Source organism: Salvelinus fontinalis, chromosome 37 (genome assembly GCF_029448725.1).
Source record: "Salvelinus fontinalis isolate EN_2023a chromosome 37, ASM2944872v1, whole genome shotgun sequence".
NCBI classification, from domain to species: domain Eukaryota; kingdom Metazoa; phylum Chordata; class Actinopteri; order Salmoniformes; family Salmonidae; genus Salvelinus; species Salvelinus fontinalis.
The window spans coordinates 19,384,882-19,408,300 of record NC_074701.1 but is presented as its reverse complement, the minus strand read 5'-3'; the positions used below and the strand labels follow the sequence as shown (position 1 = coordinate 19,408,300).

General features: G+C 42.7%; 1 protein-coding gene across 1 annotated transcript in view; it reads right to left on the bottom strand.

Moving 5' to 3' along the window:
- The window catches only part of ddx43 (DEAD (Asp-Glu-Ala-Asp) box polypeptide 43), a 29,846-nt gene extending 6,635 nt beyond the window's left edge, over positions 1-23,211 (bottom strand). The window contains exons 1-13 of the mRNA XM_055902342.1: positions 22,666-23,211; positions 22,461-22,516; positions 14,998-15,121; positions 11,121-11,309; positions 10,875-10,956; positions 10,492-10,654; positions 9,220-9,338; positions 8,928-9,038; positions 8,552-8,693; positions 8,331-8,431; positions 8,075-8,162; positions 5,861-5,988; positions 1,123-1,232 (exon numbers count right to left, since the gene is read on the bottom strand). Of these exons, the coding sequence (XP_055758317.1) occupies positions 1,123-1,232; positions 5,861-5,988; positions 8,075-8,162; positions 8,331-8,431; positions 8,552-8,693; positions 8,928-9,038; positions 9,220-9,338; positions 10,492-10,654; positions 10,875-10,956; positions 11,121-11,309; positions 14,998-15,121; positions 22,461-22,516; positions 22,666-23,005 (1,753 nt within the window). The 5' untranslated portion in view covers positions 23,006-23,211. The remainder of the gene's footprint in view (positions 1-1,122; positions 1,233-5,860; positions 5,989-8,074; positions 8,163-8,330; positions 8,432-8,551; positions 8,694-8,927; positions 9,039-9,219; positions 9,339-10,491; positions 10,655-10,874; positions 10,957-11,120; positions 11,310-14,997; positions 15,122-22,460; positions 22,517-22,665) is intronic.
- Positions 23,212-23,419: the final 208 nt, after the last annotated feature.

Sequence of the window (23,419 nt, the reverse complement as noted above, 5' to 3'; positions counted from 1 at the left end):
TGAACATACTTTGGTGCAAAAAGTGCAAATCAATCCCAGAACAGCAGCAAAGGACCTAGTGAAGATGCTGGAGGAAACAGGTACAAAAGTATCGATATCCACAGTAAAACAAGTCCTATATCGACATAACCTGAAAGGCCGCTCAGCAAGGAAGAAGCCACTGCTCCAAAAACCGCCATAAAAAAAGCCAGACTACGGTTTGCAACTGCACATGGGGACAAAGATCATACTTTTGGAGAAATGTCCTCTGGTCTGATGAGACAAAAAATATAACTTTTTGGCCATAATGACCATTGTTGTGTTTGGAGGAAGAAGGGGGAGGCTTGCAAGCCAAAGAACACAATCCCAACCGTGAAGCACGGGGGTGGCAGCATCATGTTGTGGGGGTGCTTTGCTGCAGGAGGGACTGGTGCACTTCACAAAATAGATGGCATCATGAGAAGGACAATTATGTGGATATATTGAAGCAAGCAAAATGGCTTAAGGACAACAAAGTCAAGGTATTGGAGTGGCCATCACAAAGCCCTGACCTCAATCCCATAGAACATTTGTGGGCAGAACTGAAAAAGCGTGCGCGAGCAAGGAGACCTACACACCTGACTCAGTTACACCAGCTCTGTCAGGAGGAATAGGCCAAAATTCACCCAACTTATTGTGGAAGGCTACCCAAAACATTTCACCCAAGTTAAACAATTTAAAGGCAATGCTACCAAATATTAACTGAGGGTATGTAAACTTCTGACCCACTGGGAATGTGATGAAAGAAATAAAAGCTGAAATAATTATATTATTCTGACATTTCACATTCTTAAAATAAAAGTGGTGATCCTAACTGACCTAAAACAGGGAATTTTTACTCAGATTAAATGTCAGGAATTGGGAAAAACTGAGTTTAAATGTATTTGGCTAAGGTGTATGTAAACTTCTGACTTCAACTGTATATGCCATTTAGCAGACGGTTCTATCCAGTGACTTACAGTCATGTGTGTATAATTTTTTACATATCGGTGGTCCCAGTAATCGAACTCACTATCTTGGCGTTGCAAGAGCCATGCTCCATCAACTGAGCTCCAGAGGACCACTGTAATCAGATCAGTGGTTAGGGATTACTTATCAACCTACTTTCTTTGAAGTCCTTGAGCGCCTCCTCGCGGTCACACTGTTCCCGGTCCCCATGAAGACTCTGTACTGCCAGGCCCCGCAGACACATGTCACTGGACAGGTCGTCACACCTTTTGGTAAGAAATCAGAAAACCTTCTAGTACTTGGTGATTGATTAACCCTTGTGTAGTCTTAACATTCTGTATTCTCCCCTTGTCCTAAGGGTAAAAAATGACCCGCCTTCACGAAACCCCTAAAATAAAGCAGCTTAATTGAATTTTAAACCCCAAATCTATTTTGCATGAAGAAACAACCGGTCATTCATCACAATCTTCATGAATATCTGGGTTTTCCCTCCTCACAATGCAGAAAGACTGCATTTAATCAGTGGACACCACTCGTTTTTATTACAACACACCTGTCATAATTGTTTTCTTTACTAAAGTAGAGGTTTATTATTATTGCTAAAGGTACTGCATAGGTGTAAACATTCTTTTGCAAGAGATAGTTCTTATATAGCCTAAGAAAGTAGCAGAAATGTGCAGAAAGTAGTTTTGAATGCATTTTATTGAAGGGAAACAATGTCTTCAACTTCTCTGGCAACGTAGTGATATATTCTTTATACTGTAGAATACTGAACTCAACTACAAAACACTAGTCTTCTCCCATTTTTTGAACCATTGCCCCCACCCACAAGATGTATAAACAACAATAAAATAAGATGTGAAGAACATAAATCAAATCAACTCTAATTAGCACATGTAGGACAGTATGCAAGTGTGTGTGCATGGTATTTGGTATTTTATTAGGATCCCCATTAGCTGTTGCAAAAGCAGCAGCTACTCTTCCTGGGGTCCACACAAAACATAATACAGAATGACATAATACAGATCATCATTAGACAAGAACAGCTCAAGGACATACATTTTTAAAGGCACACGTAGCCTACATATCAATGCATACATACAAACTATCTATGTCAAATAGAGGCGTTGTGCCGCGAGGTGTTTCTTAATCTGTTTTTTGAAACCAGGTTTTCTGTTTATTTGAGCAATATGAGATGGAAGTTCCATGCAATAAGGACTCTATATAATACTGTACGTTTTCTTGATATTGTTCTGGATTTGGGGACTATGAAAAAAACCCTTGTGGCATGTCTGTTTTTTTCTAACTGTGCCAACCATGGTGCATGGACTTTGCAGAAGTATTTCACATGTGCAGCACATAGCATTTGTTTTACAGTCCTTCTTCGGGGGGCAGAATTGGCATCTCCTCCTCTTGCCTGCCCCAGCTGCAGCCTCAGGTGGATCAGGACAAGATTCAGCCCCCTGGACAGCTTTCACAATCGCTGCAGAGGCTGCTGTGCGGGGAAGGCGCTCCCTTCTTTGAATGTGTGGGGTTACATGTGCCTTTCCCAGCTGCTCCAGGAACACACTCCTCTTGTTCCCACTTATCAGGCATCCAGGTAGGGTTGATCTTGTTCATATCACAAAGGCATTGTACAGAGGACACATCAATGATGTTATGGAAGATGACCAGGGGCCAGCGGGCAGTCATCCTCCTGAAACTGTAAGTTCTATTCACCTTGTCCAGGTTGTCCACGCCTCCTTTGTTGTGGTTGTAGTCCAGGATGATGGCTGGCTTCCTGTCCTCACAATCACTGATCTCAGCCGTTTAGTGCAGTGTGCTCAGGAGGACCACATTCTTGTTCCTCTTTGGGAGGTAAGAAACTAGAGTGGTGGTCAACATTGCTCATCACATCAGACCTATGATAAAATGAAAACTGGTGTATGATAAAATGGCTTCGAGGCTAAATAAATTCTTCACCTGGCGGGAGAGATTGGGAGACTGCAGTACCAGGGAGAGAAGATCAGCATCTACCCTATTTGAAGCATTTCTCCAATTCTTCTCTGCAGATCCTCAAGCTCAGGTTGAATGGGGAGCGTCGCTGCACAACTATTTTCAGGTGTCTCTAGAGATGTTCAAAATCAGGTTTAAGTTCAGGCCACTCAAGGACATTGAAACTAGTCCCAAAAAACATCCTCACAGCACCATGCTTCACCGTAGGGATGGTCCCAGGTTTCCTAAAGACGTGACACTTGGCATTCAGGCCAAAGAGATCAATCTTGGTTTCATCAGACCAGAGAATCTTTTTTCTCACGGTCTGAGAGTCCTTTAGGTGTCTTTTGGCAAATTCCAAGCGGGATGTCATGTGCCTTTTACTGAAGAGTGGCTTCCATCTGGCCACTACCATAAAAGGCCTGATTGGTAGAGTGCTGCAGAGATGGTTGTCCTTCTGGAAGGTTCTCCCATATCCATAGAGGAACACTGGCGCTCTGTCAGTGACCAACGGGTTCTTGGTCACTTCCCTGACCAAGGCCCATCTACCCACGATTTCATTTTTTTTTTTTTTTTTTTTTTGTAATACATTTAAAATAAGGCTGTAACAAAATGTGGAAAAGTGAAGGAGTCTGAATACTTTGCAAATGCACTGTAGGTGTGGGGTATAAAGATGAGGTAGTCATTCAAAAATAATGTTTAACACAATTATTGCACACGGTGAGTACAATGTGTGATTTAAGCCAATTTTTACTCCTGAACTTTAGGCTTGCCATAACATTTTGTAAAAAATTTCAAAAAACATAATTCCACTGACAATGTGTGTAGGCCAGTGACCAAAAAAATGATCTCCATTTTAAATTCAGACAGTAACAACAAAATGTGGAAAGTCAAAAAGGTGGGAATACTTTATGAAAGCACTGTACTTCAGTAAAAAATGTTGAGATATGAGAAATAAATGGAATACCTAAATAAAGATGAGATCCTCCTCTCTCCCACCATTACAACAGTAGCTACTTTCAAAACTGGGTTTCCCCATGTTTGCATTTTGGGTTAGGGCAGACACATTCATGCAGGAATCAGGATATTAATGCACTGCAGCTTACAGTTTGACCAAATTATGGTTTTAGCCACCCCCCAAATAGAACAAATGTTTTGACAGAAGTGTCCAGCTAGAATTTGCAGCTTGCACCTGTGAGAACAATTAAAAATCGAACTCGCACAGCCAGATCAAAGTGTCGCATAATGTGACTAAATGGTTGGACAATGGAGCCCTGCCTTACAGTCAGTGACAAGGCTTTACAGGTAGGAGGTCAGCGACCTGGCAGTGTGGTGCCAGGAAAACATAACTAAAACATAGCCTGTGTTTTGTTTTCCTGGAAGCGCAAATAAAAGCCACACCTCAAAACAGTGCTCAGTCTGTACGAAACAGCCTGGAGGGGTAGGTTGGGACACCCACTGTCTAAATCAAACCAGTGTGGGCTGCTGCATACACAGTTGAGTCATACAGGTTCTCTCGTTTGGGCAAAAAAAGCATCCTTAGTCTTCTCCTCCGAGACCCGGAAACCAGTAAGTGGTCGAGGAGTGTGTCATTTCATTAGTAGGCAAACAGAAGTGTATAGCCACCTTTCATTGAGGATACTCACGTGTATCCTACCGCAGAAGAGTTTAGAAATATGCCACATCCCCCGACTCAGTTGTGTTTCGTCACAGGAGAAAAACCATGCACATTTAAAAGCAATAGTCTACTTATTGTTTCATCTATAAAATGTCTTGCATAACTAATTGAAATTGTTTTGATCATTTTACACATTTATTTTGTGACCGAGCCGTGTAAACGTCATTATTTTGGGACCCAGCCCTGTAAACAACATTTTTTTGGGACCCAGCCCTGTAAACGTTATTATTTTGGGACCCAGCCCTGTAAACGTCATTTGCCCAATGACACGCGAGTGGAGAAGGACCGTCTCATTTCAAGCAAGAGGAAGCGAGAGAGGACAGAGGAGAGGCCATATAACGCAAGCAGTAAAATTACATTTAAAAAACAGATTAAAAAAACACCTTATGGAACAGCGGGGACTGTGAAGCAACACAAACATTGGCACAGACACATGCATACACACACACACACACACATTGATTTAGTACTTTAGATGTGTGGTAGTGGTGGAGTAGGGGCCCGAGGACACACAGTGTGTTGTGAAATCTGTGAATGTATTGTATTATTATTATTTTTTTAATTGCATAAACTGTATTCATTTTGCTGGACCCCAGGAAGAGTAGCTGCTGGATCCATAATAAATACAAATGTAACGAGTGCCAGAATCAGATACAATAACTGCTAAAATAATGACTTGGCAATCTCTCTCCAGTTTTGGTCATTTATTTTCCTCAGTTCAACCATCATGTTGTTTTGCTGACTTGGACATATGCGATGGGTAGAACTCTTACCTCTTTTCGCCCTTGTGAAAAGTCCACTTAACCTATCAGAAGCAAGGTGGAGCTACTACAATATCCATTACACCAAGGCTATTCAACTATATTCTAAGGGGGACATATGTTTTAAAAGTTAACTGCAGGGGTGCCAGACATTTGACATGCAATTATTCTTCTAAAGAACTGTATGAAAAATAACACACATCATACAAAGCACTTAATTTTGATAAAAGTAATTAGGTCATTTTAAAATCCTCTGAAAACAAAGTGTTTACTTCGATTTTTGCCAGGGATTTCTTTCCTGATTTTTTTTTACACCTATCCTATCTTATACCTACGTAATTCTGTCAAATATACATGAAGTGCCTCTAGAATCGGACTAGGGATTATCTCTAGTTTTCTCAATGTCTCGCTGACCATCAATGTCTTGTTGACATTGGACATATAACAAGGAGAGAACAGAGGGGTGCAGGGCAACACTCACATTATCTTCTTGCCTACGAAGATGAGCACTTTGTCCTCAGGCTCCATGTTGTGGACAAAGTTAAAGAGATAGGCCTTCTTCTCTTCGTCTTGACAAAAGAGAACAGTCTGCTGCACTGTGTTCACAGCCTGAGAGAGTAGAGAGAAACCTATAGATTATTAGGTTGGGCAGGGACAAACATGAGTGCTGTTAATATTTTTTATTTAACTAGGCAAGTCAGTTAAGAACAAATTCTTATTTACAATGACGGCCTACCAAAAGGCAAAAGGCCTCCTGCGGGGACGGGGGCCTGGAATTTAAAAAATTAAAACAATATAAATACAGGACAACACACACATCACAACGAGAGATACAACACTACATAAAGAGACCTAAGACAACACAGCATGGTAGCGACACATGACAACGACACATGACAACATGGTAGAAACACAAAAACATGGTACAAACATTGGGCAAAGTCAACAGCACAAAGGTCAAGAAGGTAGAGACAACAATACATCATACAAAGCAGCCACAACTGTCAGTAAGAGTGTCCATGATTGAGTCTTTGAATGAAGCGATTGAGATAAAACTGTCTAATTTGAGTGTTTGTTGCAGCTCGTTCCAGTTGCTAGCTGCAGCGAACTGAAAAGAGGAGCGACCCAGGGATGTGTGCTTTGGGGACCTTCAACAGAATGTGACTGGCAGAACGGGTGTTGTATGTGGAGAATGAGGGCTGCAGTAGATCTCAGATAGGGGGGGGGAGTGAGGCCTAAGAGGGTATACAGATGACCAGTTTACAGAGGAGTATAGAGTGCAGTGGCAAATCTGATGGCCGAATGGTAAAGAACATCTAGCCGCTCGAGAGCACCCTTACCTGCCGATCTATAAATTATGTCTCCGTAATCTAGCATGGGTGGGATGGTCATCTGAATCAGGGATAGTTTGGCAGCTTGGGTGAAAGTGGAGCGATTACGATAGAGGAAACCAAGTCTAGATTTAACTTTAGCCTGCAGCTTTGATATGTGCTGAGAGAAGGACAGTACACCGTCTAGCCATACTCCCATGTACTTGTATGCGGTGACTACCTCAAGCTCTAAACCCTCAGAGGTAGTAATAACACGGAAGAGGAGCATTCTTCTTACCAAACCACATGACATCTGTTTTGGAGGCGTTCAGAACAAGGTTAAGGGCAGAGAGAGCATGTTGGACACTAAGAAAGCTTTGTTGTAGAGTGTTTAACACAATTCGGGAAGGGGCCAGCTGAGTATAAGACTATCATCTGTATATAAATGGATGAGAGAGCTTCTTACTGCCTGAGCTATGTTGTTGATGTAAATTGAGAAGAACGTGGTGCCTTGGATCGAGCCTTGGGGTACACCCTTGGTGACAGGCAGTGGCTGAGACAGCAGATTTTCTGACTTATACACTGTACTCTTTGAGGTAGTTAGCAAACCAGGCCAAAGACCCATCAGAGACACCAATACTCCTTAGCCGGCCCACAAGAATGGAATGGTCTACCATATAAAAAGCTTTGGCCAAGTCAATAAAAATAGCAGTACAATATTGCTTAGAATCAAGGGCAATGGTGACATCATTGAGGACCTTTAAGGTTGCAGTGACACATCCATAACCTGAGCGGAAACCAGATTGCATACCAAAGAGAATACTATAGACATCAAGAAAACCAGTCAGTTGATTATTGTCAAGTTTATCCAACACTTTTGTAAACAGGGCAAAATAGAAATAGGCCTATAACTGTTAGGATCAGCTTGATCTCCTCTTTAAATAAAGGACAAACTGTGGCTGCCTTCCAAGCAATGGGAACCTCCCCAGAAAGGAGAGACATGTTAAAAAGGTCAGAGATAGGCTTTGCGATGATAGGGGCAGCAACCTTAAAGAAGATAGGGTCTAAACCATCTGACTCAGATGGCTTTTTTGTGTCAAGTTTAAGGAGCTCCTTTAGCACCGCGGACTAAGCACCTCGGAATAAGCCAGGGCTTGCAATCAATCTAATTGTGGGTTATAGGCATTGCGGCTTTAAAAATGTTCCCGCGTTCGCCGAGATCCCCTTCACAGTAAACGCTGCATGTCCACTTAAATCGGAAATTGCCTTTAAAAGCCACAATACATATAACTCTTGATCAGATTGAATCCTGGCCTAGGTCTTAACACATCCCATTCATTTCTTATTTATTTGGAATGAGCAGCAGAAGCATTAGCTCCACTCACAGCCAGGTCCAGAGTTCCCACATACACCATCATGGGGTTCTTCAGGTACGTCTTGGCCAATCGCCTCACTCCCGTGGGCCAGGTGGCACTGAATCAGCCAATCGGAGAAGAGACAAGACATTAAGATGGGCAAAGATCAACAAAAGAATGGTATGCATTACAAAACAGATGAGCTATATACACTGTGGAACTGAACGTTGATACAGTTGTAGTCCGTCTGAAGTAACGGGGTGTTCGCATCTTAGGGTCCTTTTACCTGGTCATCATAGTCTGCCTGTCCGGACGGACGTCCAGAAGAATTTTCATGATTTGAGGCTCAAAGCCCATGTCAAGCATCCTGTCTGCCTCATCCAGCACCTAACACAAAAAAAACAGTTACACACATGCTCACACGCTACCAGCAATATACAAAGCCACGCACAAATACAGTCGTGCGCATACACATTCTCACCACTGCCCCCCCACACACACACACACCAGGTAGGTGATGGAACGCAGGTTGATCAGCTCGTTCATCTGCAGGTCGTTAAGCCGGCCAGGCGTGGCGATCACAATGTCTACTCCAGCTGAGATCGCTTTGATCTGGGCCCTGCGGTCTCCACCTCCATAGACACACACACTACACAGAGACAACACAGAGGGGGAAGCTCTACATGCAGACATCTCACCTGTAGGTCATAGTATAGATGCGATCTCTTGAAGCCCTTGTGGTTTCATAAGTAGCGTTAGTAATATACGTATGGTACCTCAATAAGCTAGTGTGTATTATGGTGTTAGTACAGTAGAATAGATGTGGTGCTTGTTAAAGCCCTAGTATGATAATTCTATACAGTGTTAGGAGCACGTATGGTACCATTTGAAGCCCTTGTAGCTGTACTTGTTGCACTCTGACTCAATCTGCAGAGCCAGCTCTCTAGTGGGAGTCAGAACAAGCATACCAGGGCCGTCCTGCTTATCACGTTTTCTGTGTAAACCATACAGGCACAAATGTAAAAAATGCCACACACCCACAAAATGTAAAGAATGCCTATCCCATTATTTCTGAACTACACATGACCATTAGGGGTAGGGGTCAATCTTGGAATGAGCAATTGTGTGAAAGACGCATGGCTGGAAGAAATACCAGTACGGTGGTAAAAACTTACACTGGCTGGCCATCCATGTGAATGAAGCCAGGTAGGAGATAGGCCAGTGTCTTCCCTGTGCCTGTCTGGGCGATCGCGATCAGGTCATCTCCTTTCAGCGACATGGGCCAGGCTTGAGACTGGGACAGGGGGACAACTGTCATGGGAATGACACTGACAACATGGAGTTATAGTGCAACTGTGTATGGTACTAAGTATCAAATGTGGCATCACAGTAGTGGATTTATTGTTAGCGAAGACTAAATATTTTCTCACAATAAAGACCGTGTGATGACAGAGACGTAACAGAAACTCATTGCATGCATATTGAAAATAACTACAGACAACAGTAAGCTATGAGTCATTAAATAGCAGGCATAGACCTCTTAAAAAATGTTGTTCAGTGAGCTTCAAAAGGGTGTTTCCCAATAACATCTTTCACATTTAAAGTTTCAATACAAGTGAACAAGTATAACGAAATGCCTTTTTTTTGCCAGCGCCAAAATGTCTACTGAATTATGTACACGTTCACTATTTCCCACAAATGTAAACATATTGGATTGGTGGAGGCATGGGATAGAGTTTGCAACATATTTCTAATACCAGCCATTTCCTTTTAATTCAATCAGTGAAGGAAAGTGAACAAGTAAACACTTTGAGGAAGTAGAGAATTGGGAAGTATTATTTTCTAATTCTCTTAATCCAGTGCTTTTAATTTCTATATTTTGCAGGAAATCAACTGTAATGTACCCATTAAGTTATTGTAAATCATCAACTGTAATTTACCCATTAAGTTATTGTAAATCATCAACTGTAATACAGCCAACATTTTGTTGGGGTTAATTATGTCCCAAAAAACACATATGTTTTATATCTCCTAGATATAGGACAGACACTTCAAAACCTTATTAACTGACTGTCTTTTTGCCATTTATGAATGTGTTATTCAATGCGTTTCCATGGGCTATAGTAGTAAAGGTCATATTCAATATTTTGAAACTAAATATTTATTTTGATAACTAAAGGGGTACTACAATATAATGGCGAAATTATGCATGGTATCAACATCTTAAGTCAATTCCATATGTTAGCTTAGTTGAACCGCTTCCATCATGCTCCAACTTGAAGGGCATGGAGTGAGTGCACTATATTGGTCAGTTCAATTTGGAGTGTATTGCTCATCTAAATTGGTCAGTGAAAATCACTCAAGTCTTTGCTCAGAGACGGTCAAAGATTGTATACAAACAACACTAAGGTTTTGGAGGGGAGGTTGGACTCTGATTGAATAAGGACCTGGATAGGAGTTGGCTTGGCGAAGCCGACTCTGACAATATTCTCCATGATCCCAGGATAGCGCAGGAAGGCTTCGTCGAACGTGACCACAGGGTTGGGAAAGGAACGCTTCTCCCCTTCTCCCTCCTTCAGGTCATCCACAAAGATATCGTTATTCGTTTTCCTACGGGAAGAGAGGGTGGAATTAGTCAGGAATATAGTTACTTTACTTTCATGTAGGTTGGTACAAAACCAAAGTCTACTGAGAAGAGTTGATAACATGTCACTGAGCAGAAAAAACAAAATAAAATTGAACTCAGAAAGTGGATAGATAAACAGCATCCTCTGCTGGACAAGAAATATACCTCCATTGAGACAAAATTAAGCCCTCGTCCCCAACTTACCTCCATTCCTTTACTTCCTCTTCACACCGACTGGCTACAATCTCTGACTCAAAGTAGAAATCCTTCTTCAGAGGTGGGAGATCTGCAGGGATCCCAAATCAAAACGTTCTATTCAGCCACTAAGAACTCGATCAATCAGAATACTGTCATGTAAGAACACAGGAGAATCAAGTGTAGGAACAGTTGTCAATCAACAGTGACACAGTCCCGGTGTGTGTTGTGCGTGCGTGCATCTCCCCCACTCACCCTGCCACTTCAACTCCTCGTATTTGTGCCGGTTGGCCCTCATGGAGACCCAGTCGATGGCCTGTGGAGGATTGTCCTCCACAGACGCCTGCAGGGCTGCAGCTGACCAGATGGAGCTGCTCCTGCCTCCGCCACCAGCACCCCCAAATCTTCCACCTCTAACCCCAAATCCTCCATCACACCCAGGTTCTGAGAGAGAATGCAAAACACAAAGACAAACTCAGTCTGAAGAACTAGTAGTGTCGTTCACCGGACAATACAGGAGGCCGTTATAGCAGGGAAAGCCTTCATTGAAAGCAGACAATGAAACGCTTCAGAGAACTCTATACTGTAAGAACACTGACTTGATACAGCAAAAGATGTGGTGTTAGTGAAATTAAAAACGTGACAGGCCAATTCCACCACTTTTTAACCTCATTTTCATTATCTCCAGCACAATAACATTTCCACATTTTGTAATATAAAATATTAAGTTAATAAAGTTCTACCCGATGACATCAAAAGTTAAAACATTTTAAACAGTGATTTTCAAACACTATGAAATTCACTGTAACGTAGGGAACAAGAAAATACCCACCCTCTGGCTAGAAAAATGGCTGCAGGTTTTGAAGAAAACCGTTTTGTTACTTTTAATCTTACCATATGTTTATGTTTTAGGACCTTTATATTTTTACATTTTAGTCTTTTAGCAGACGCTCTTATCCAGAGCGACTTACAGTTAGTGCATCTTAAGATTGCTAGGTGAGACAACCACATGACATTTCTCCTCAATAAAGAAGTTTATCAGCAAAGAGTGCTAGTAGGGGGTAAAAAGTAAAGTGCTAGTGTTCGGTCACAAAAGGCATTACATTAAAAAAAGATACAGTACCAGATGACAGATTTGCACAGTCTTGGCATTCTCTCAACCAGCTTCATGAGGTAGTCACCTGGAATGCATTTCAATTAACAGGTGTGCCTTGTTAAAAGTTCATTTGTGTAATTTCTTTCCTTTTCAATTAACCTAATGCATATTCTTAATGCATATTCTTGATACCATTTGAAAGGAAACACTTACATTTGTGGAAATGTGAAATTAATGTAGGAGAATACAATACATTAGATCTGGTGAAAGATAATACAAAGAAAAAAACATGCGTTGTTTTGTATTTTATTTGTACCATCATCTTTGAAATGCCATAAGTATTATTCCAGCCCATGCGAAATTTTGATTTTGGCCACTAGATGACTGTATTGTATGTGCAAAGTGTTAGACTGATCCAATGAACCACTGCCCAAATGGTTTATTAATAACTTTAAGTTCATAACTGCACGCTCCTCAAAAAAATAGCACAGTATTATTTCACTATAATAGCTACTGTAAATTGGACATTGCAGTTAAATTGCCAACAATTTAAGCTTTCTGACAATATCAGATGTCTATGTCCAGGGAAATTCTTATTACTTACTATCTCATGCTAATCGCATTAGCCTACGTTAGCTCAACCATCCCGAGGGGGACCCACCAATCCTGTAGTGGTTGTGTTTGAGCCCATCACTTGTGTTATGATAAGGTAGGGTTGGTATACAGAAGATAGGGCTATTTGGTAAAAGACCAAGTCCATATTATGGCAAGAACAGCTCAAATAAGCAAAGAGAAACAGTCCATTATTTTAAGACATTCAAGGACTTTGAAACTTTCAATTGCAGTCGCAAAAACCATCAAGCACTATGATGAAACTAGCTTCTCATGAGGACCGCCATAGGAAAGGAAGACCCAGAGTTACCTCTGCTGCAGAGGATAAGTTCATTAGAGTTACCAGCCTCAGAAATTGCAGACCAAATAAATGCTACAGAGTTCTAGAAAACGACATCTCAAAACCAACTGTTCAGTGGAGAAATGCGTGAAATCAGCCCTTCATGGTCGAATTGCTGCAAAGAAAACACTACTAAAAGGACACCAATAATAAGAAGAGACTTGCTTGGGCCAAGAAACACTAGCAATGGACATTAGACCGGTGGAAATCTGTCCTTTGGTCTGATGAGTCTAAATTTGAGATTTTTGATTCCAACCGTCGTGTCTTTGTGAGACGCAGAGTAGGTGAACAGATGATCTCCGCATGTGTGGTTCCCACCGTGAAGCATGGAGGTGGTGGTGTGCTGGTGCTTTTATTTAGAATTCAAGGCACACAATCACCCCACCTCTTTAAGGAATACCTAGGATAGGATAAAGTAATCCTTCTAACCCCCCACCCCCCCCTTAAAAGATTTAGATGCACTATTGTAAAGTGGTTGTCCCACTGGATTTCATAAGGTGAATGCACCAATTTGTAAGTCGCTCTGGATAAGAGCGTCTGCTAAATGACTTAAATGTAAATGTAATGTAAAACTTAACCAGCATGGCTACCACAGCGATACGCCATCCCATCTGGTTTGCGCTTAGTGGGACCATCATTTGTTCCTCAACAGGACAATGACCCAACACACCTCCAGGCTGTGTAAGGGTTATTTTACCAAGGAGTGATGCGAGTGCTGCATCAGATGACATGGCCTCCACAAATCACCCAACCTCAAGCCAATTGGACCGCAGAGTGAAGGAAAAGCAGCCAACAAGTGTTCAGCATATGTGAGAACACCTTCAAGACTGTTGGAAAAGCATTCCAGGTGAAACTGGTTGAGAGAATGCCGAGAGTGTGCAAAGCTGTCATCAAGGCAAAGGGTGGCTACTTTGAATAATAGAAAATATATTTATTTTTTTTAACACTTTTTTTGGTTACTACATGATTCCATGTGTTATTTATTAGTTTTGATGTCTTCCTTCATTATCATTCTACAATGTCAAAAATAGTAAAAAGAAAAGAAAAACCCTTGAATGAGTAGGTGGACAAACATTTGACTCGTACTTTGTGTGTGTGTGTGTGTGTGTGTGTGTGTGTGTGTGTGTGTGTGTGTGTGTGTGTGTGTGTGTGTGTGTGTGTGTATATATATGTCTTTATTTTTAACACGCTGTTTTCAAATATGTAGACACTGGTTTGGTGCTGGAGATAGCGAATGAGGTCGAATTAAAAGTTGAAGTGGCCTTTAAGACAAGATCAAAGTAAATGCAAAAAGCTATAGTTGAAGAGGTCCTTCAAGAACACGTACTCACCGGCCAGTTTATTAGGTACACCACCCCATTCACAAAAATGGATCGCTCCTACAGACAGTGAGTTACGTGGCTGGCCATATAAAGCAGGCAGACAGGCATCCAGTTACTGTTTGATTGAACGTTAGAAGGGGCAAAACAAGTGACCTAAGCGACTGAGCGTAGTACGATCGTAGGTAACAGGCTCACCGGATCCAGTATCTCAAAATAACGTCCTTCTGGCCTTTTCACACAAATACGACAGTGTCTAGGGTTTACCGAGAACGGCGCGACTAACAAAAAACATCTAGTAAGCAACATTCCTGTGGGCGAAAACAGCTTGTTGATGAGAGGTCGAAGGTGAATGGAAAGAATAGTGCAAGCCAACAGGCAGGCAAATAACAGCGCAGTATAACAGTGGTGTGCAGAATGGCATCTCAGAAGGCACAACTCGTTGATCCTCGTCAAGGATGGGCTATTGCAGAAAAAGACCACACTGGGTTCCCACTCTTACAACTAAGAACAAGAAGAAGCGGCTCCAATGGGCATGAAATCACCAACACTGGACAATTGAGGAGTGGAAAAACAATGCCTGGAACATGAGAGTTAAGTTTACTTGAGTGGCATGAGCAGTTCCCAGACCTCAATCCAATATAGCATCTTTGGGATTAGATGGAACGGGCTGTTTGCAGCATGAATGTACCGCCGTCCAATCTGCAGTTTACAGTACCACACTCAGTGCTCTCTCCCTTTCCTATTGGTTTAAGTGTGTTTTACCTCTGCGGAATCCCCCAGGGCCATTGTCTCCGGCTACCAACTCCTCGATCATCTCTCGGGCCTTCTGCTGAACCTTGCTGCTCCCAAAGATTTGCACCACACCCTCATAGACCCCCTTGCTGATCTACAACACAAACACATGCAGGGAGGTTAACTCTACAGGGGGAGGGCAATTGATTAGGTGCAGTGTAGAAAATGTGTCTTTGAACTGTCTTCAAAGTAGTTTCAGCAGTTCGCAAAATTAGCACGACACGAGCTGAATTAAGTGTAAAAGGGTTTGAAAATAAACAGCTTGGTTAAAGCTCAGTGCCCCATTGACATTTCACAGAGATTCAAATATTTCTCTCAGAAATAAGCGTAAAACAGGACATTTCAAATCAAATTAATATAAAAAGCGTACACTAAAAAAGGAAATGTCATGTCTGAAAATCGATATCAATCTTACCTCGATTGTTTTATGTCCTGCGGATTCGTGAAGAAAGATGACGAGTTCAACAGGTTAGTGAGCCTGTCAGATAGCCAGTAGGCTTAATTCTGGCACAGAATTCAGCCTAGCTGACACAATATAATTTTCCAGATTTTTACCACTTTTCTGGCCTCCATTGATTTGAATGTTGCAGACTGGAGCTCTGGGGTCATAAAATAAAGTTATATATACACTGCTCAAAAAAATAAAGGGAACACTTAAACAACACAATGTAACTCCAAGTCAATCACACTTCTGTGAAATCAAACTGTCCACTTAGGAAGCAACACTGATTGACAATAAATTTCACATGCTGTTGTGCAAATGGAATAGACAAAAGGTGGAAATTATAGGCAATTAGCAAGACACCCCCCAAAACAGGAGTGATTCTGCAGGTGGTGACCACAGACCACTTCTCAGTTCCTATGCTTCCTGGCTGATGTTTGGTCACTTTTGAATGCTGGCGGTGCTCTCACTCTAGTGGTAGCATGAGACGGAGTCTACAACCCACACAAGTGGCTCAGGTAGTGCAGTTCATCCAGGATGGCACATCAATGCGAACTGTGGCAAAAAGGTTTGCTGTGTCTGTCAGCGTAGTGTCCAGAGCATGCAGGCGCTACCAGGAGACAGGCCAGTACATCAGGAGATGTGGAGGAGGCCGTAGGAGGGCAACAACCCAGCAGCAGGACCGGTACCTCCGCCTTTGTGCAAGGAGGTGCACTGCCAGAGCCCTGCAAAATGACCTCCAGCAGGCCACAAATGTGTATGTGTCTGCTCAAACGGTCAGAAACAGACTCCATGAGGGTGGTATGAGGGCCTGACGTCCACAGGTGGGGGTTGTGCTTACAGCCCAACACCGTGCAGGACGTTTGGCATTTGCCAGAGAACACCAATATTGGCAAATTCACCACTGGCGCCCTGTGCTCTTCACAGATGAAAGCAGGTTCACACTGAGCACATGAGCACATGTGACAGACGTGACAGAGTCTGGAGACGCCGTGGAGAACGTTCTGCCGCCTGCAACATCCTCCAGCATGACCGGTTTGGTGGTGGGTCAGTCATGGTGTGGGGTGGCATTTCTTTGTGGGGCCGCACAGCCCTCCATGTGCTCGCCAGAGGTAGCCTGACTGCCATTAGGTACCGAGATGAGATCCTCAGAGCCCTTGTGGGACCATATGCTGACACATGCACATTTGTGGCCTGCTGGAGGTCATTTTGCAGGGCTCTGGCAGTGCTACTCCTTGCACAAAGGCGGAGGTAGCGGACCTGCTGCTGGGTTGTTGCCCTCCTACGGCCTCCTCCACGTCTCCTGATGTACTGGCCTGTCTCCTGGTAGCGCCCCCATGCTCTGGACACTACGCTGACAGACACAGCAAACCTTTTTGCCACAGCTCGCATTGATGTGCCATCCTGGATGAGCTGCACTACCTGAGCCACTTGTGTGGGTTGTAGACTCCGTCTCATGCTACCACTAGAGTGAGGGCACCGCCAGCATTCAAAAGTGACCAAAACATCAGCCAGGAAGCATAGGAACTGAGAAGTGGTCACCACCTGCAGAATCACTCCTTTATTGGGGGTGTCTTGCTAATTGCCTATAATTTCCACCTTTTGTCTATTCCATTTGCACAACAGCATGTACAACTTATTGTCAATCAGTGTTGCTTCCTAAGTGGACAGTTTGATTTCACAAAAGTGTGATTGACTTGGAGTTACATTGTGTTGTTTAAGTGTTCCCTTTATTTTTTTGAGTAGTGTATATGACATGGACTGGAACCAGTCAGAGTTCCTGTGGTCTGATATGAAGGCAACAAAAGCAATACTTGGAAGAAAAGCATTTTAGCTCATTTACCCCAGACCTGACAGTGTGCCTTTCAACTAATCTATTTCGTATTTCAACCCTCAGGAAACTATGATGTCATTGCTGTGTACAAGCAACCCCAGCAAGCAGCTCTTCCAGCAGACGCAGCCCCCTCCCGTCATCATCAATCTACACATAATACCTCATAATGACAAAGCAAAAAGTTAGATTTTTTTTATTCAATCAAATTTACATACGTATTCAGACCCTTTACTCAGTACTTTGCTGAAGCACCTTTGGCAGCGGTTACAGCCTCGATTCTTCTTGGGTATGACGCTACAAGCTCGCCACACCTGTATTTGGGAAGTTTCTCTCTGCAGATCCTCTCAAGCTCTGTCAGGTTGGATGGGGAGCGTCACTTCACAGCTATTTTCAGGTATTTCCCGAGATGTTTGATCGGGTCAAGTCTGGGCTCTGGCTGGCCCACTCAAGGACATTCAAAGACGCCACTCTTGCGTTTCTTGGCTGTGTGCTTAGGGTCATTGTCCTGATGGAAGGTGAACCTTCACCCCAGTCTGAGGTCCTGGGCGCTCTAGAGCAGGTTTTCAACAAAGATCTGTGTACTTAAAAATACAACTTTGCGCCGTTCATCTTTGCCTTGATCCTGACTAGTCTCCCAGTCGCTGCCTCTGAAAAACATCCCCACAGCATGATGCTGCCACCACCATGCTTCACCGTAGGGATGGTGCCAGGTTTCCTCCAGACATGACACTTGGCATTCAGGCCAAAGCGTTAAATCTTGGTTTCTCATGGTCAGAGTCTTTAGGTGCCTTTTGGCAAACTCCAAGTGGGCTGTCATGTGCCTTTTACTGAGGAGTGGCTTCCGTCTGGCCACTCTAGCATAAAGGCCTGATTGGTGGAGTGCTGCAGAGATGGGAGAACCTTCCAGAAGGACAACCATCAACACAGAGGAACTCTAGAGCTCTGTCAGAGTGACCATCAGGCTCTTGATCACCTCCCTGACCAAGGCCCTTCTCCCCAGAATGCTTAGTTTGGCCGGGCAGCCAACTCTAGGTAGAGTCTTGGTGGTTCCAAACTTCTTCCATTTAAGAATGACGGAGGCCACTGTTCTTGCTGACCTTCAATGCTGCAGAATTGTTTTGGTACACTTCCCCAGATCTGTGCCCTCGACACAATCCTGTCTCGGCGCACCACTGACAATTCCTTCGACCTCATGGCTTCATTTTTGCTCTAACATGCACTGTCAACTGCGGGACCTTTATATAGACAGGTGTGTGCCTTTCCAAATCATTTCCAATCAATTGAATTTTATCACAGGTGGACTCCAAATCAAATTGTAGAAAGATCAAGGATGATCAAAGGAAACAGGATGCACCTGACCTCAATTTTGTGTGTCTCTCATAGCAAAGGATCTGAATACTTATGTAAATGAGTTTTCAAAAAATCTGTTTTGCTTTGTCATTATGGGGTACTGTGTGTAGATAGGGGATAAAACATTTTAAAAAGCCTCAGCAATCATTTTAGTATAAGGCTGTAACGCAACAAAATGTGGAAAAAGTCAAGGGGTCTGAATACTTTCCAATGGCACTGTTTCTAACCTAGATCGCTAACTACATATACTAGCCATCGTTGCTAGTAGCAAGCACCATGCCCAGTCTGTCTCCCCCTGCGAACTCCTTGCTCACTGGCTGTCCTAGCCAGCATAGCAAAGATTTTTCAGTATATAGTACAGCTTCACCGCTTCATCTGATCCAGAAATAGTTTACGAAATTAAGAGCGCCGGTATTTGTCTGAGCATAGCTAGCAAGACAACCTCTTCTGCTTACCAAAACTCCACCCACTGTTTGATTGACAGGTCTAACACATCAAAAAAATTAACACTAAGGAGCAATTGGGAAATAAAAAAGCCAAATTAAGCATTGCAATTGGTTTTTAGAATTTCATTGATCATTTGAATGACAGTTAAATCAGAGTATAGAAAATGATTTCTATTGCAATTGAGAATTCATGTTATTTGTCACAATTCATGTCATGAGGAAATGTAAAACATGAGAAATTGTCATTTAAGCATTTACATTTAGTTTTTAAAATGTGTCAGTGTTGTACTGGACAGTACCATGACATTTCTGAAATTGGCAGGCATTATGCATACTCAATTATTAAAATGCTATATATTTTTTTACATTTCAATTTTGTCACAAAAAATGCAAATCCATTTAGGAAAAGCAAACATATTGATGAATAATTAGCATTGCCAATTGAGTTCCGGCAGGTAAATGCATTCATATTACATATGAACTAGTTACTAGCTAACGTTATTATACGAGCTAGCTATTAGCTAATGACGCACTGTTGTTCACAGCTTTTCACTAACATTGTTCATTCATCAAGGTAACAGAGTTTCAGTAATTTTTTATTTCACCTTTATTTAACCAGGTAGGCTAGTTGAGAACAAGTTCTAATTTACAACTGCGACCTGGCCAAGATAAAGCAAAGCAGTGCGACACAAACAACACAGAGTTACACATGGAAAAAACAAACATGCAGTCAACAATACAATAGAAAAAAGTCTATATACAGTGTGTACAAACGAGGTAGGATAAGGTAGGTAAGGCAATAAATAGGCCATAGTGGCGAAATAATGACAATATAGTAATTAAACACTGCAGTGATAGATGTGCAAAAGATAAGTGTGCAAGTAGATACTGGGGTGCAAAAGAGCAAAATAAATAACAGTATAGGGGATGAGGTAGTTGGAAGGGCTATTTACAGATGGGCTATGTACAGTTGCAGTGATCTGTGAGCTGCTCTGACAGCTGGTGCTTAAAGTTAGAGGGAGATGAGTCTCCAGCTTCAGTGATTTTTGCAGTTCGATCCAGTCATTGGCAGCAGAGAACTGGAAGGAAAGGCGGCCAAGGAGGAATTGGCTTTGGGGGTGACCAGTGAGATACCTGCTGGAGCACGTGCTACGGGTGGGTGCTGCTATGGTGACCAGTGAGCTGAGATAAGGCAAGGCTTTACCTAGTAAAGACTTAGATGACCTGGAGCCAGTGGGTTTGGCAACAAATATGAAGCGAGGGCCAGCCAACGAGAGCATACAGGTCGCAGTGGTGGGTAGTATATGGGGCTTTGGTGACAAAACGGATGGCACTGTGATAGACTGCATCCAATTTGTTGAGTAGAGTGTTGGAGGCTATTTTGTAAATGACATTGCCGAAGTCAAGGATTGGTAGGATAGTCAGTTTTATGAGGGTATGTTTGGCTGCATAAGTGAATGATGCTTTGTTGCGAAATAGGAAGCTGATTCTAGATTTAATTTTGGATTGGAGATGCTTAATGTGAGTCTGGAAGGAGAGTTTACAGTCTAACCAGACACCTAGGTATTGTAGTTGTCCAAATATTCTAAGTCAGAGTCATCCAGAGTAGTGATGCTGGATGGGCAGGCATGTGTGGGCAACGATCAGTTGAAGAGCATGCATTTAGTTTTACTTGCATTTAGGAGCAGTTGGAGGCCACGGAAGGAGAGTTGTATGGCATTGAAGCTCGTTTGGAGGTTAGTTAACACAGTGTCCAAAGAAGGGCCAGAAGTATACAGTATGGTGTCGTCTGCGTAGAGGTGGATCAGAGAATCACCAGCAGCAAGAGCGACATCATTGATGTATACAGAGAAAAGAGTCGGCCCGAGAATTGAACCCTGTGGCACCCTCATAGAAACTGCCAGAGGTCCGGACAACAGGCCCTCCGATTTGACACACTGAACTCTGAGAAGTAGTTGGTGAACCAGGCGAGGAATTGGTGAACCAGGCGAGGAAGTCATTTGAGAAATTAAGGCTGTTGAGTTTGCCGATAAGAATGTGGTGGTTGACAGAGTCGAAAGCCTTGGCCAGGTCGATGAATACAGCTGCACAGTATTGTCTCTTTTCGATGGCGGTTATGATATCGTTTAGTACCTTGAGCGTGGCTGAGGTGCACACATGACCAGCTCTGAAAGCAGATTGCATAGCAGAAAAGGTACGGTGAGTTTCGAAATGGTCGGTTATCTGTTTGTTAACTTGGCTTTCGAAGACCTTAGAAAGGCAGGTTAGGATAGATATAGGTCTGTAGCAGTTTGGGTCTAGAGTGTCTCCCCCTTTGAAGAAGGGGATGACTGGGGCAGCTGTCCAATCTTTGGGGATCTCAGACCATACGAAAGAGGTTGAACAGGCTAATAAATAGGGGTTGCAACAATTTCAGCGGATCATTTTAGAAAGAGAGGGTCCAGAATGTCTAGCCCGGCTGATTTGTAGGGGTCCAGCTCTTTCAGATCAGCTATCAGGATTTGGGTGAAAGAGAAATGGGGGAGGCTTGGGCAAGTTGCTGTGGGGGCGGTACAGGGCTGTTGACCAGGGTAGGGGTAGCCAGGTGGAAAGCATAGCCAGCCGTAGAAAAATGCTTCTTGAAATTCTCAATTATCATGGATTTATAAATAGTGACAGTGTTTCCTAGCCTCAGTGTAGTGGGCAGCTGGGAGGAGGTTCTCTTATTCTCCATGGACTTCAGTGTCCCAGAACTTTTTGGAGTTAGTGCTACAGGATGCAAATTTCTGTTTGAAAAAGTTGGCCTTTGCTTTCTAACTGTCTGTGTAAATTGGTTCCTAACTTGCCTGAAATGTGGCATATCGCGGGGGCTATTCGATGCTAATGCAATAATAACTTTCATGGGGTTAGGTTTGATAGCCAGAAAAAGCAAACAACCACATTGTTTCCAAAAGAGCTAGTTAGCATCACTACTTGACATTTCAGACCTAACCACTGTACCCCGCACATTGACTCGGTACCCCCTGTATATAGCCTCGTTATTGTTATATACATGTAACGTTGTGTTACTTTTAGATTTATTAGAATATCTTTTTTTTTTTTTTTTACTTTAGTCCATTTATAAAATATTTTCTTAACTATATTTTACTGCATTGTTGGTTAATGGCTTCTATATAAGCATTTCACGGTAAGGGGTCTACCTACACCTGTTGTATTCGGGGCATGTGACAAATAACGTTACAATTTGATTTGATCATGTTGGTGTCAGTCACTTTGCCTCAATTCTTTTTGTTAGATAACTAGCTAGCTAAAGTTGGCTACATTCTACCTATACATTGCGACTTTCTACTATTGGCTAGCTAGTTACAAATTGGCTACTTGCCTTGATTCGTGCACCACTTGTTTCTTCAAGTTCACGTATTTTAGCTCCTCCGCGACCTGTTGAATTAAGCGTAATATGAACTAGTGCACATGCAAGACTTGCCAAGCTAACTTTCCTAACTAGCTAACTAATTCACACATTTCGCTAACTAGCTAGCATTTGCATAGCATCTTTGTTGTGAGGAATGTTGTTGTTGGTGACCTACCTATAACCCTTCCAATTGAGGTATTTTCCACCGTGAAAGTGACGAGCGGAGTTGAAGCCGACCGGTCTGCGCCACGGCCTCCGCGCTCACCTCTACAGGCATAACGATCTCCACTTCTGGAGAACACGCGGTCGTTGTTGCAACCATAGCTGTCCCTCCATTTTTGACAATGCGAACCGTTGGGATCCCCTCTCCCTCTTGGCGCTCTGAAACCACCTGCATTTCCCACCCCAAAACACACATTTTCCTTCGCACTCCCTTTCCACGAAGACTTCCAATCTGTGGGTGGTGCTGTGATAGCAGGCGTAGGTACATCGTTTTCCTCCTCCCAGTCTGACATTACTAACGAGAAAGAACGTTAACTGGCTAGCTAATTTGATATCATCTCACCTGATGCCAATTGTGTTCCCTAACATCCGGTTTTGTGACCTTTATGTGACCTTTCTATTTTTCACACAATCAGCTGTTTGCAGTTCAGTGGGGTGGATGAAAATCCATCCAAACTTTTTAGGAGGATTGTTTTTTGCGTGTTTTTGTCTTCCTCCCTGGGTGAGATTATGCTACATTCATAAACAAGTGGGAAGGTGATATTTACCACATTCAACTGGAAAAAGATCCACGGTAGTGATGGGTCGTTAGCGAACGAGTTGTAGGTAACGTTGGGAGCCGGCATGCATTTAAGAAGAGCCAAATCTATTTATAAATACATTTTAAAAAAAATAGGATATGAATAATCAAAATATTTAAATGAATA